This window comes from Dermacentor silvarum, chromosome 7, assembly GCF_013339745.2.
Source record: "Dermacentor silvarum isolate Dsil-2018 chromosome 7, BIME_Dsil_1.4, whole genome shotgun sequence".
NCBI classification, from domain to species: Eukaryota; Metazoa; Arthropoda; class Arachnida; order Ixodida; family Ixodidae; genus Dermacentor; species Dermacentor silvarum.
Genome location: NC_051160.1, coordinates 68724266 through 68738415, shown reverse-complemented (window position 1 = coordinate 68738415; position 14150 = coordinate 68724266). Strand labels below are relative to the sequence as shown.

At 44.0% G+C, this 14150-nt stretch overlaps 1 protein-coding gene across 3 annotated transcripts in view; it reads left to right on the top strand.

Annotated features, from left to right (window-relative positions):
- The window catches only part of LOC119458157 (uncharacterized), an 80314-nt gene that overhangs the window by 29093 nt on the left and 37071 nt on the right, over positions 1–14150 (top strand). The window contains exon 1 of one of the 3 annotated variants that reach the window (XM_049670808.1): positions 3734–4181. The exons of 1 other annotated variant lie outside the window; for it this stretch is intronic. In XM_049670808.1, the coding sequence (XP_049526765.1) occupies positions 4124–4181 (58 nt within the window). In that variant the 5' untranslated portion in view covers positions 3734–4123. Of the gene's footprint in view, positions 1–3733; positions 4182–14150 lie in introns of those variants that run through there. One more of the 3 variants, XM_037719981.2, reaches the window with a different exon arrangement.

Here is a 14150-nt window from a genome sequence, read left to right as displayed (position 1 = left end):
GCTGCCAGCTGACATACTGAAGGCTTCAGGCGTTGACTAAGGTTGCACGTTGGGCTTGTTGGTTTGACTGATCAACAACCCACTGAGAATGCTCACTGACAACTCAGTTGAAAACTATCATTCTCTTGTGCGTTTTCATCCTGCGCTGATTTCCTTATACATATTTGTTGTTTAATAAATGATGCGATCCACATAAAATGGGCAACCGGCGGGAAATGTACTCAAATCATAAAACATGAACATCAGCGAAGAGGAATGTAGAGAAAAAAGTGATGTAATCAAAAGGGCAAATGTAAAAATGAAGATGACTAAAGTTATAAACCTATTTTGAATAATTTATATCGCTATTTTGATGTTTTTTTTAATAATTTGGTTATTTACTTTTATTATAATCTTTGAAATAGTGCTGGCTTGTAAGGTACCCGTAAAGCGTCAAGACGCACTAAAACACATTACATTTTCCCGACGCTCTGAAGTGATGGAAGTGTTTCCCGTATCCCTAAGTGTTTTTTTTTTCTTCTTCTTTTTTGTTGGAGAAACATTACACAAATCCGTCGATCTATCCACAAACGTACAATGAATTAAATGCATCACTGATTTCCGCAGGGCAGATATTCTTTAAGAACACACCATGTGCATTCTCGTTAACATGTGGAAGTGTCGTACGATTGAGAAACCGCTCGTTTTATCGCTCGTTCTATCGCTCGCTCGCTCACTCACACTCACTCACACTCACTCACACTTACTCACACTCACTCACTGTCATGCTCCATTGTAAGGCAGAGCGCGCAAGTCCAACCTTCCAGTCAACGTATGTTATGTTAGAACACGAAAGCTATTTAATATACATGTCCTTATTCACGCGCGCACGTACACACACAAAACCACACACACACGCCCACACACATGCACACACGTACGGAGAGAGATACCGAAAAAAAAACGTACACAGCTCCGAAATAAAAGCGCACCCTTATAACTTAGTTCATCAAAGTCATTGAGAACACAAGTGAAAACAAAATGCACTAGTGCTCGAGGGCAGCACACGAAACTCATCCATTGTGTTTCGATGGGTGGGCTATGCGAAGTACAGCCAACAACGTCACAATCATGCGTTCCCAACCTGGGCCAGGTATATATGGGTGAGAAACGATGCGCAGCCTCGTCATTGCCCTGTGGTATGCATCAGGAAAGAGGAAGAAGAGAAGTAAACAACCATGTAAATAAGGAAAAGCGCGGCTCGGAAAAAAAGGCGCCGTGCACAAGAAAGAGGAGCAGAGAAGAAAAGGGGCACGCTTTGCTCAGACAATCGAAATGTAGGGCAGTAAAGCAAGAAGAGGATAGTACTGGTGTCTCAACGTTTCTGTTTCTTTTTGTTTCTTTGACTGCGATAGCACCGGCAGGTGAGGCAGGTTAGTTTCTCAACCTAGATTGGCGCACGCGAAGAAGCCATCCGTTATATATCTGAATTTCCAATGTCGCTTGCTCTCAGAAAGCAGTGATGGACAAGCAACAGCGAGGATCGAGGCAAAGGAAAGGTACTTACTATATATATATATATATATATATATATATATATATATATATACATATGCACGACACATATCTAAGTCTTCTACTGCTGTTCAAGAAGTATTGGCGGCCTAGCCAGTTGGCCTAAAGGCAGCCTGCTTGTTGATACATAAAGGCCGCCTGCTTGTTCAGTCCCTGTGCAGTGCTCCTCTTCGTGGGATTTAGTACTCGACTATATATCAAAATGAAGTGCGATGTATTTAAAAAAGAAATCCTTTTGTTGTTGTCACTCAAAGTGGCGATCGCTTTTTCCCTGGTAGCATAAGTTAAATTTGCTGCTGACTTCGGTATCACTCTTTTCATTTATCGCTTGTCATTCTTAAGCTGCGTCCACATTCTGTATATAATATCGTTCGCTGATTTTTTTGCTTGGAACCACCGCGATAGTTCTGTGGCTATGGCTATGCGCTGTGGCTTTGACCGAGGTCGTGTCGTCGACACCGACTTCGGCGATGCGTTTCGATGGTGATGGTATTCAAAAATGCTCGTTTACCAAAATTTACGTGCACGTTAAGGTACACCAGGTTGCCTAATTCAATCCTGACTGCCTTACTACGGCCTACCTCGTAATAATATCCTGATTTTGGTACGTAATACCTCATAATTTTCGATGAACATTATCCTTTGCTTGCACCTTCATTTCTTAGTGCGCCTCTAAACAAGAATGCAATGTTAAGCTACGATAGTAAATCACACACCTGAGAAAAACCAAAGCAGACGCTATTACCATCAGAGAAGGCTTCCTATAAGCCAGGAAAGAAGCAGAATAAACGATCGGTTGCCACACAACCTGAAAGTCCCCGTGCCAGATTGCTGGGACGTGCCGCATTTTGACAGCACCTACGTGGAGAAGGTATTTGCTCGTGGATAAAGAACAACTAAATTCTATTCTTAGGCAACATAGGACAAAAACTGGAAACTCCAGAAAATATTTCCTGCACGTTACATAGCCCAAATACGTCGGAATACCCTCAAATATATGATGTGACACCGCCGCCAGTTTTCACGCCATAGTTTCCAGCGCGTAGTTTAAAGAAAGGTAGCTCCACTGCTATTTTTGCTCACTAACACTCGACTCCGCCTTCAAGCACAAATTGCGCAAAAGCGAAGTTTTTAAGCTATAATTTACTACTGTAAACTCTTTTAGTGTGCCTTCACAGTGCTCTTTTGATAACTCGTTTTGACGTTGCCACGCCTTCGAAGAATTCCCAAGGGGAGGCGAATTATGTTACCGGTCTGCAGATACAAAGGCATAATCTGTAGATCAAGAAATCCGCAATTATGTACCCAACTTAGAAGGAACGTTGGAAGCGCTGCAGTGCAGATTCAATCACATCGTGCCCCCGGCGACACCGGTAATAATTGTCAAACTAAATTGCCTAGAGTTTCCGCCGGAACAAAAAGACTGCTTGTAAGCTGAAACTTTCTCCGATTAATTCATGAGCAAAGTTAAAGCGAAACATGAAAGAGCGCGTGGGCTCAGCAGCCGATGCATTCTAAAACATTGTAGCTCTCTTCATATTAGCTTCTTTAACCACGAGAGATGTCCGTGAAGGATCAAATAGGCCCAACATTATATACTTGGAGATCGATTTCAGCCATCAGATGCTCGCTCTCAACTGAAGTTCTTCTTATGTAGGCCTGCGATGAGCTTGCGCGATCATCTTTTTTTTTTTTCCTAAAAGGAATTGTGAGTTCGAGAAGCGCAAGATTCTACGAACACCACAAGAACGAGAAGCAACAAACATAGCAGTGCACAAAGGGGTATTAACATTCACTGACCTCATTTTACTGCAGGACGTTCTTTATTTTAGACCAACGTAAACGCGCTTGCGGCAGGTTCATTTACTGTACAGACCGAAGGAGAGAGGATGATTGAGAGTGGAGCGTATAGTCAGCTTCTTCCAAGACTACCGCCACCTCCGCCAGCAGTGTTCGCACTGCTCGCCCCCACGTGTGTCGTCCGGATGGAAACCAAAATGGCTGCGAGAGGGAAACAAGCGGCGCTCCGCTTTCCCTCCCCTAGGGCGACTTTCACCGTCGGCTACGGCGACGGCAGCGGCGGCCAATGACGGGTCACTACCGTCGCCCCTCTCAGTACCGGCAGCGCTGTGGCGAGCGGGAGAGAGAGAGAGAAAAAAAAAACGAGCAGAAGCCGGCAACTGTTGCCGGTGCACGACCGGTGACCCGCGGAGAAGTGCACATCGCCGTCGGAACGACGGTTGCTCGGACTGTGCGGCTTTTTCGTCACTAAGAATATCGCGTTGATAGTGTACGATTAAGGCACGATTACGGTCGCTGTCGAGCGCAATTCTGGGTGCTAAAGAATAAAACTCAGGTGAGAGATGCAGCTAGTGCGACGGAAAAGGAGCTCGGCTGGCCACCCGGACCGTCTGCATCCGCGGTCATGACGACATCGAGGGAAGTCGTCCAGAGTGCATCAACGGCGGCGTTGTCCTGCGAAACCTCGACACCAACGGTGGAGTTTTAGTGACCGTTATTCTCGTCATTTTCGCCTCGTACTGCCATCTTGACTGGAAAATACGAAGGCATGGTTTATACGTTACTACGTGCACGAATGGGATTGTGGCTCCTCCTCATGCTGGAAGGTGAGTGGTTTCGATGACCTCCTGCCTAGTTCTTTCCGAAGAATATGATTATTTTACAGGTTGGTTTAGAGGTACCTCTTTTAGTTTATATGTTTAATCTAGAGGACTACAAATAAGTAAATACGATTGATCACGGGAATCCTAACTATGTGTCACGCATCATAGTTGTGGTTGTGTGGCATCCTTGTGTGGCGCGGCTTGTTTTTTTTTATTTAAAAAAATGTTAACACTTTGCTCACGCGGCCCATGGTGTACTAGCGTGATCACACTTGATTCTTGCAGTTATTGTCTCTGGCTCACTCATAAAGACGCTAGCTATAACGTTGATAGCGTTGTGCCGGGTTCACTGACTCTTGCGTGAACAACCTCGCAGGGAAAAAATTGCAATTATGGATCGTTAGTACTGGTTTTGTATTAAGCATACCAAGTTAATGTGTAATGGCGGTTGCGATCTTCGAGTGTACACGACATTTTTTGTATGCTAACTATTTTTTTTCGAAGGTACGCAGAAGTGGTTGGAAGTCGAGGATAAGGGCAGGGAGTTCGCAACACCTGGCGAAATTTCAATTTCATTTCAGGGTTACTAATTTGCTTGAGGTATTCTAATTTCTTCCAAAATGCTACGCAATTGTAGAGACTCAAATTGCTGCCACAATGCTTCCACAAAAACATCACGCTTTAACCAAGCATGTGTTATTCTTAGGGGCAAGTCAGCACCTCGGCTCCAACCTGTAGCATTATACGATTACGTTATTTCTACAGTGCTTGGGAAATTAGGCAAACACGAGCCTGCTTTTTCATCTTTAAGATGAGTTCGTCATGTGTCACAAAAAATGTTCACGTCCAATCATAAAATGTGCGTGTGCTCAAGCAAATGTACCATCCGTGATGTGATTTATAGCACCAATTCTAACATTCCATTCGTTCTGATATTATGCGCGCTTGCAAACAATGCAAAAGTTTTTATTCCCACTATTTTCCCGAAAGCGCGTAAAGTGAGAGTATTGTGTAAAAAACAGACTAAAATCGTGAACTGCCATGTGCGATGCAGGCACTGTAACAATACTTAGTTATTGTTCCTTAAGCAAAGCGTGAAATTCGTGGGCATAATTATCTTAAGCATAACCTTAATGGGCTTCATGTGTCTGATTGTCTGAGATCCAGAACACAGCCAGCAGGTGATGGGCATCCGTCACAGACGCGGCACTCGGCTCCCAGTTGCCGCTGAAATCAAGGCGGATGCCCTCTCAAAGTTGGCTCGAGTCGTTGTTTATAAGTTTGCCACATGCGAGAAGCAAACCCAGAGAGGAGCACATATTTTCTTGTTGTATAACGCACTTTTATTGCAGGGCGCCGTTAACAACCCGGAGCAACACTGATCATCTCTCTCTCACTTTTCACGGCCACTGCAGTTGAATGCTCAAAATTTGGTTTCGCTTGCTTGTCCGTCCATTTCATCCACCCGTCCATTCCGTTACATTGACGACGACCGTTTTCGTCATCGACGGCACACAATCATGGTTTCTGTTGTCACCAAGTCACCTCGACATCCCCAGCATCGCCATTACCACAGCGCAAAGTTCTCCACTACCCGCCCCCACTGGGATTGGAAACCCTGCCAGCTAAGCCATGTGCATTTGAGAGCCGAGCGCGCTAACCACTCATCTACCGCGCGACATAATATTTTTGTTACACGGCAGCACAAATTTCGGAAAAGCGAAGTACTACAGAAACTTAGGGCGAGTGAAAACACATGCAAAGAAAGGTCAGGCAAGAACGTGCAAGCGTCCAGTAATGACATCCATTCCGGTGGTGTTTCTTGTGCTGCACACAAACTACGAATGCAAGCAGCAGATTCCAGAAATAACGACCGCAACAACAGTGGTGCACATTTAGCGCTAGGCTTTACGCTCCACACAGACTTGGCGGCTGTGCATGTATTTCGAAAACCAGAACGAGCCGTACTGCAGTGGATTTGAATTACATTATGTGTATCACATAAAAAATTGCTCTTCATATGACGGCAGTATGTTTGCGTTCAATTCTTCGTTGTCCTGCTCGTGCAAAAAGCGCCCGCGTCACTAGGGATGCGTACATGAAAATGGTGACGATAACCCTCAAACATAGCAAATAACCAGAATACAGGATACGCCGAGATTGAAGTGATAAAGCATCGACCACGTCAATGCCAACAGCGATGATGTAGCGACAACTGCACATTGTTTACACAGTACAGCTCACCGAAATCGCAATCACCAAGTGTCCTGCATAGGAACACGGCAAATGTACAGAGATAATGAAATCATTTCGTATGTGGCACTGCATCATTTCGCTCGTGACATCAGCTGCAGAAGTTTAGGCCTCAGACTTTATTAATTAATCCCCATGCCGGACATTCAACAGAGGTGATAGAGTCTAAATCGCACGCAGCGTTTATTTATAGAGCAAATATCTTCACCTGCGACGTAAAAATAGATTTACCAAAAAAAAAGGATTAAAAATTGTATAAGGACACTCAGTTTGAAGGCAATCGCAAATGACATGCTGCAGTAGCGTTCCATGGGCAGGCATGCGCCTGGGCATTTTCCTACTGTACAGTGAAAACAAAGAAATGTGACTGTTTTACACAATACAAATGAAAACAAGCGTGACGTACCATTATTTTCTGAATCAGATACATTTAGGTAGTGAAATATGTAACAGTCTTAAAAAAAGCTGTAGTTGTTTGACTGAAAGCTGTAAAGAAAAAGTTACATAAACCTTTGCATTTTCTCTAAATAGATATAGCTACATTTGACATACTGAGTCTTGGGAGTGGTATAGTTGTCCATGTGTGAATTAAAATACACAACACGCATGTAATTCGAATACACATCATCCAATACTATGTCAAACCAAACCGACGGCCGCGGCCGCCTGATTTCGATGGAGGCGAAATGCAAAAACGCCTGTGTGCTTGCGTTGTAGTGCACGTTTAAGAACCCCAGGTGGTCAAAATTAATCCGGAGCCCTACACTACGGCTTGCCTAATAACCAGAACTGGTTTTGGCACGTAAAACTCCAGATAGAAGAAGAAACCTAAACGAAGTTTTGTACATTACAAAGAACACTTCCGGACTTTGTTATGTAATCCAAACTATCCTTTCTGAAATATCACAATTAGACTAGTGTTTGAGATATTACATGACATTTTTTTTAATTCTTACTTTATATTAATAGGTTTCCTTACACGACCTCACCCATTCCCCTTCTAAAGCGCGTTATAACCGATCTGTTTCTGGCGAGTTCCCAGTAGTGGGTGAACCCAATTTTCTGAGGAAGTATCAGGCGATTACAATAACATGGTGGTCTTCACTGTGAGAGAATATTGCTGCCGCAATAAATGATTTCTCAAATGAGGAATCGCTGATGTGTGATTCCATTTTTTGTGCCATGTTTGCTGTGTTATTGGCTTAGTCATCATGCTTTGTCCTGTTCAGAACATTCCTCGATACATTAAAGTCTAACCACAATAAATGAAATGAGCGAATATTATGACACCTCACTTTTTAAATTGTATTTTCTATGTTTAGGCGTATGCCTTTACGCTCCAATGAGCTTTCTGTGATTTTACTTATAAGCTGTTATTAGTGAATTTCCATCACTTCACTGTCTGACTTTTTCATTGTTTTTGTCTTTCTATTGTTCCGCGCGGGCTTTTTATTTCATTTTAGCACGTATTTATTATATATATAAACAGTAGCCGGCGCCACCGCCACGAATATAACAAGATAGGCATCAACCGTCTAATGTATCCGAGTGGCAGGACTATGAATAGCGCGCTAGACTAATAGACTGCTTTCACGAAGAGTTTCCCTTGACTGCTGTGAGGCACGCTGCTAATAATAGCAGTCCTAAGCGGGCTGAATACCAGCTGCGGCAAAAAGCACGTTCTGTTTGTACCAAAAGAAACACGCTAAGCCTTTGATATCAAAATGCAGGAATGTGAGAATAAGAAGCTACGACAGGTGAGGGATTGAACAGAGGCACCGCCCTATATATTCACGCAAAACTAATTAAAAAAAAGCGCAATGACATTGTCCTATTTGCCACTCCCCTCAATGTTGCCTTGAGCTCAAATACAGGGGAAAAAGATCGAGGCCTAGGGTCAATGTTGTGCCCTTGCGCATGCGCTCTGAACGCCGCGAAACCGGTCTATTAAGCGCTTTCAAAAGCGTCTTCACCATGCAGCAAATCCAACGTGCGCTGCAAATCAAGTTTCCTTCATCGTCCGGCACCGTCTCTGCCCGTTCCATGCCTGCCAACAGCAAACCTCGACGTAATAAACCTGTCATCTTTTGGTTGTCCTTTGTTTTGTTTGATGGCTTGCTTTATTCTCTCCTGAATTTTCTTTCTTGAATAGTAACATTTAGACGCAACATTTTGAGCGTGTACGGAAATCAACTTGTCCACAAAGATACATCGCTGCATATTTTAGGCAGCGTTAGTCCGCCACGTGTGCGTCGAAAGTCACTTGTATTGTCACTTTTTTGCCGAACAGTTGTAGAAAAGCATTCATATCAAAATAAACTTTTCTTTAGCCGCAGTTCTCGATTATTATATAGGGACGCAAAAAAGCACCATTCTAATCGCAGAAATTTTGCCTCGAGGTACAAGAGTTCTATTAAGAATTCGTAAAATCCTCAGTATCAAACTCATTCTCCATGAGTCTATGCAGTAGCCGGGGTAGGATGAAGGCATCTCCCAAATCTTCGACCGTACATGCAGAGATGGTTCTAACGCATACGAGGGCAAAAGCAACGTGCTGAAAGAACCTGAATTCAAACACCTTCCTACTTGTCTTTTTACGGTGAAAAATGACACGCATTCCACATTCACTCAAGTGAAACCCCTGCTCAATGACAGCAAACGAGAGCAACGGCCTGTCTTTTTCTGTCTTTTTTGTTTTTGTTGCTGTGGGAACAGCGTTTGAACGACATTTCCTTTCGAAAAAATGCTCACTCACCGCGAATGCGAAGCGGACAAACGGTCGTTTGGGTTAAACCAGTTTTCCAATGGCGCTATAGTAGCCGTATGTCTCGCGTCAACGAATATGCATTGTGACTCCTGTTCATTCTTACGTTAGCTTTTTTTTTCTCAATTAGCTAACACTATATACATGACAATATTTATGCGACCAAGCCCGAAAACAACACACTCGCCATGGTGCCGCAGTTGTGCGTGCAAATCACATCCTGCCAGAAATATTATACAGTAAGTACATTTTACACTAATGCAAAATATGACCTAAACTGATTTAGAGCAAAAGAATTCGCAAATATTGTATGCGTTGCAAATCGGTACCGCGAAAATTACAAGGGCCCCAGGGTTCGCGTCGCACAGTGCAATGTAATACATTACGCGCAACGACTCATGGGCCCCGCCTTGGCAATTGCTGCCAGATAGCCATGGATTCATGAAGAAGGGCGATGGTGATGACTGAGGAACATATGCAGAAAGAGAGAAGATTGATTTTAAACAAAATAGTTGTCAGTCTGTGCAATAGAATTTAGCGTGAATTTCTGTTAGGGTAAACCAGCCCTCGGGACACGCTGCTGACATACTCTTGCTTCGAAGACACTTACTTCAAGCATACAGTGGACTTACAATTATTTGCATTGACCGAAATGCCACCTCTTTCTATGTCGGCAAAGAAGTTGTAAAGCGAGCCTTCGGTTCGCTTTTCAACTTCTTTGGTTCGATGTTAGAGCACAAAGACTATAGGTTGGACCGAATATAATTCCGTTTTTTTGGCGTATATCATATGCTTGTTCCTCACGCGCCAAACAGGGTCAACACCATGTAGATAACAGGGTCAACACCGGGCAGATATAAGCTCGCTCTTGAATTGGGTCATTCAAATATGTTTGGTGACTTGGTGGCAATGGCTAGGAGAACGAAAGCTAGCCCTTTAAAATAATAGTTGGCTGCTCTGAATCACAATAAGAAAATCGTAGAAGTCCTTGTGTTGCACAGCCAACCCCTCAATGTCAGAACGCAGCTGTCAGCCTCTGCTCTTTGTGCGAAAGTAGATCATTTGGCTCTGTCGTAGCCAGCGCTACACACACACACACACACGCACGCGCGCATTCAACGCAAGCGCATTCCCAATTGCTCAAGGTAGTCATTTGAATTAAAAGGTGGCACTTCCTATTCTACTTCAGGATAGCAGTGTTTTAGAAGAGATAAAAAAGGACGCTGAAAAAAAAAAGTGTTTCTCTCTGTAAACTAATTCAAGGAGCGTGCCAAGTGGAGCGGCAACAGGAGCTGTTTGGGTTATTGTAAACGCTATTAAATACCATTTGCACGCATGTCTTACGGGGCAAGTGGATGCGTCAACAAGTACTCGTACTTTCAGCTGGCGGCCTTCCTTTAATCGGGGATCCGCACACGAGAAGGCGGCGAACGTAAGTTCCGAGCGTGATGCGTTCGGCAAACGGGAAGAAGCTGCCGGAGATGGCGGAGGTGGCAAGCACTCGCAATACCCTCCTGCATGTCCAGCACGCCGATAATGAGGGGAAAGGGGGGGGGGCGGCATGGTCTGAGACGGGTCATGCAGGAAAGGTGATAGGACGTATTTAGGCAGCCTTTGCGCAGGTGTCCGAGCGCAGCTGGCACCTTAGGAACGCTCCGTAGACGTCGATGCTACAGCGCCGTCCCTATCTTTATTTTTGGCCGCTGCCCCATTTGCAGATGCGTTTCGCGCGGTATTCGGAGCTAAACGGTGACGGTGCACACGTGGCGCGAATTTGTTGTTTGTTTGTTTGCTGGTTTCCTTGTTTCCAAGAAGTAGCGCTGGGTGCTGTATTGACTCTGCCCGACATGGCTGCAGAGGGTGAGAGTGCTGTTGAGACTATCGCAAGAATGAGAGTGTGTGTCAGTGAACTCAACTACAAAGACGTCACGCTAGAAGCCGTCAGAACGTAAGCACCAAGCGTGTGGGGGCGCTTTTCCTCCGACACTTTGCCGAGCCTTGTTAAGCTCCTTTCAACGCTTCTTGGGCCCCGTGGACAGTTCGATAAAGATAAAATTTTTGGGGCGCTACATTTGATATTTTTTTGGCATTACGGCTACAGAACCGGAAGCTGTATTTGTCATGTACTGATGCAGGAGCGTGACGTCTTCAGTCGCCCATTTGTCATGTGGACAGCAGCGGACTAGTGGAGTTGCGTAAGGCGGTAGAAATTAGGTCGCAACGCAAGGGGAATCCAGCCTGAGATCTGGCAGACTGATTACGGAAACGCTCTGCGAATGTATGAGAGATAAATGTATACAACCATTTTCTATGCAAAATATTCTACCAGTCTGATCAAAACGAAAAGAGCTAGGGTTAACGTTATTGCGACTTTTCAAAACAAGAAGTGACAGGAAACGGATCAGTCCATGCAATGATGACAGAAAGCACAGTGCATGCGTGGATTTCCTGCAATTGTTCACGAAGACGCGCAACCAGTACAACGCTTCAGTCAGCAGGAGAAAGATTGTCGCACGTGGATTTGTCTAAAGCTCCTCCTTCTAGCTTCAAAAAACCTTATTATATCCTAATATTGTCGTCACCAATTGGTTTTCTGGAAAACGTGGGCATTGTTGCATACCTTCAAAATATATGATCCGATAGGTTCGAAAATATTATAAAGAAAAGAAAATGATAATGTCTAAAATAGTCACCCCAGTGTGGAGTGTCGCTATTGATTAAACTGAAAGTAAAATTAATCAAATTTTGGGGTGTTAAGTGCCGAAATAACGATATAATTAAGATTAACTCCATAGGGGAGGACTCCGGATTGATTTCGACTCCATGGGGTTGTTTACCGTGCACTCAGTGCACAGTATACGGACGTTTTGAATTTTGCACCCATCAAAATGCGGCCGCCATGGCCGGCATTTCATCACCTTCCTTCGGACTTCGGCGAGGGTGCTACGCCACCACGGCGGATATCCAAGCCGAGCGACACAGAAACTAAGAGCTATCGAGGCTCTTATTTATGCAGTGAAAATTATTACACAGAATGATGTAGGCTGTCAATTTAAAACAACACCCTACACCATAGAGATACTGTGTACTGTGCTCCTGGCATTCGTCAGAGCTGAATAAAAAAAAGGTACAGTTTTATTCCTTAACAATTCCATGCCTAATAGCAGAAACAATCATAAACTACTTACTATTTTCATTCTTTTTGACCGGCTGGAGAACCAAATTGCCCTTTTCGTAAACGACTGTGCACCCTTTTCAATGACAGAACGAGTCCTTCTACATAATGAGTAGTAGCTCAAGACCTTCTGAATACATGCCTAATGCTCAGGGGCCATATTCACAGAGCTTTTCTTTCGTAAGTTCGCTTTGGCATTGGCTGGCCTCCTTCACTAATGATATGCCTGGCATCCGGATTGGCTAAAATTCTTTCTCGCGAAAAATTCTAACGTAAGAAGTTTTTGTGAATTCGGGCCCTCATTAATTTTGAGCATCTCAGGCTACTTGCATGCCCATACCATCGCTGGCCTCTCACATCCGTGTCATAGCCACGGATCATAGTTCACACGTTTCGAACTGCGGAAAGCAGCAGTGGGCAATTCCGGAAGCGTAAAAACGAGGAAATGTCCGGTTCCGGAAAGTAATTACTGCCGCTACGCGCACGCGCACCTCCACGTCCGCAGTGCTCGTTCTTCTCCGCTCGTGCATATCGGAGAATAGCGGCGCTTATGATTCGGCCTGCACGGCTAGTTAGCGCGTCAAAGCGCGCAAGATTGTCGCGGTTCCCGGGCATGACGAAACGTGCGTTTTCGAGAAACGTGCTCGCCGTACCGTATAGGCCCCGACAGGGATTTACGTGGGAAAGCGGCACTTACGAGCAGGAGACGCTATAGGTGCAGGGTCAGGTGAATGTCTCGTTTAACATTCAGATTACGCTTTAGCCGTGTATAATTTTCATGAGCTTGTGAATACCAGGTACACTCAGGCCCAATATGGAAATCTTTGATACCCAAAATATTCCGGTGCAGTTGTAAGTAAATTGTTCTCTCGTCATGTGTTGCGCTCCACAGAGTCGTATTTGATGTTCTGATGGTTATCAGCATTCCCTCTGGCGTTTTTTTTTAATGTTTTGTTCCTGGGTGCAATCGAAATGGTGTCCTGCAATATGTTATAACTAAACTTAGCTTGCTTTCTATGCAAGGGTTGATTGCGCTTTTCCTAGATGTTGTTGGCTCATATAAGTCGCTCAATGATTGTATATTTGGTTCAGATAAGAATAGATGCATGGTAACAAAGCATTTGGAGTAGAGAAGTACAAATCCAAATTGATATATAAGACTATATTTTATTTTTCGGTCGTCTCGCTAGCCTATTTATAGCCCACACGATAGTTTTCCACATTTTATTTCGTTCCGCATTGTAATTGACACATGAATGAATAGAAAAATAATAAATAAAGGTCGCAGAGTACATCCTGTTAAACATTTAACGGAAGGCTGAGTCATAATTTTGGAAAGGAAGTATTGAATTGTTTGGAAACACTGCGGTTACGGTCACGTGACGGCCGCTGCACAAGCAAGACGAAAGGTTATTTATGTCGTTTTAGAATTGGAAATAAAGCCCAGTTGGGGCGAAACATCACGGCATTACAAAATAATTGACACACAAACGTCACCAGATACTGTTTTAAGAAGAAGTACACGCATTTAAACTCTCTCGTAACAACACTCTTTAGAAATGCACTTTATAAGTGCGATTTGCTCTTTCTTGTTTTTAAAAGAGTGCTTCCGCGCATAATGTAGCACGCTTGCTTCTGCTCTACTCATTGCAAGTGTTACCTATGCTAGCATGGTTTTACAATATTTGTGTAATGTTTCAAATGCTGTATACATTTCTCCAATTTATGGATACGTTGATTCACAAGGACTGGACATACGGGCTGTTCCTGACTTTGGGAT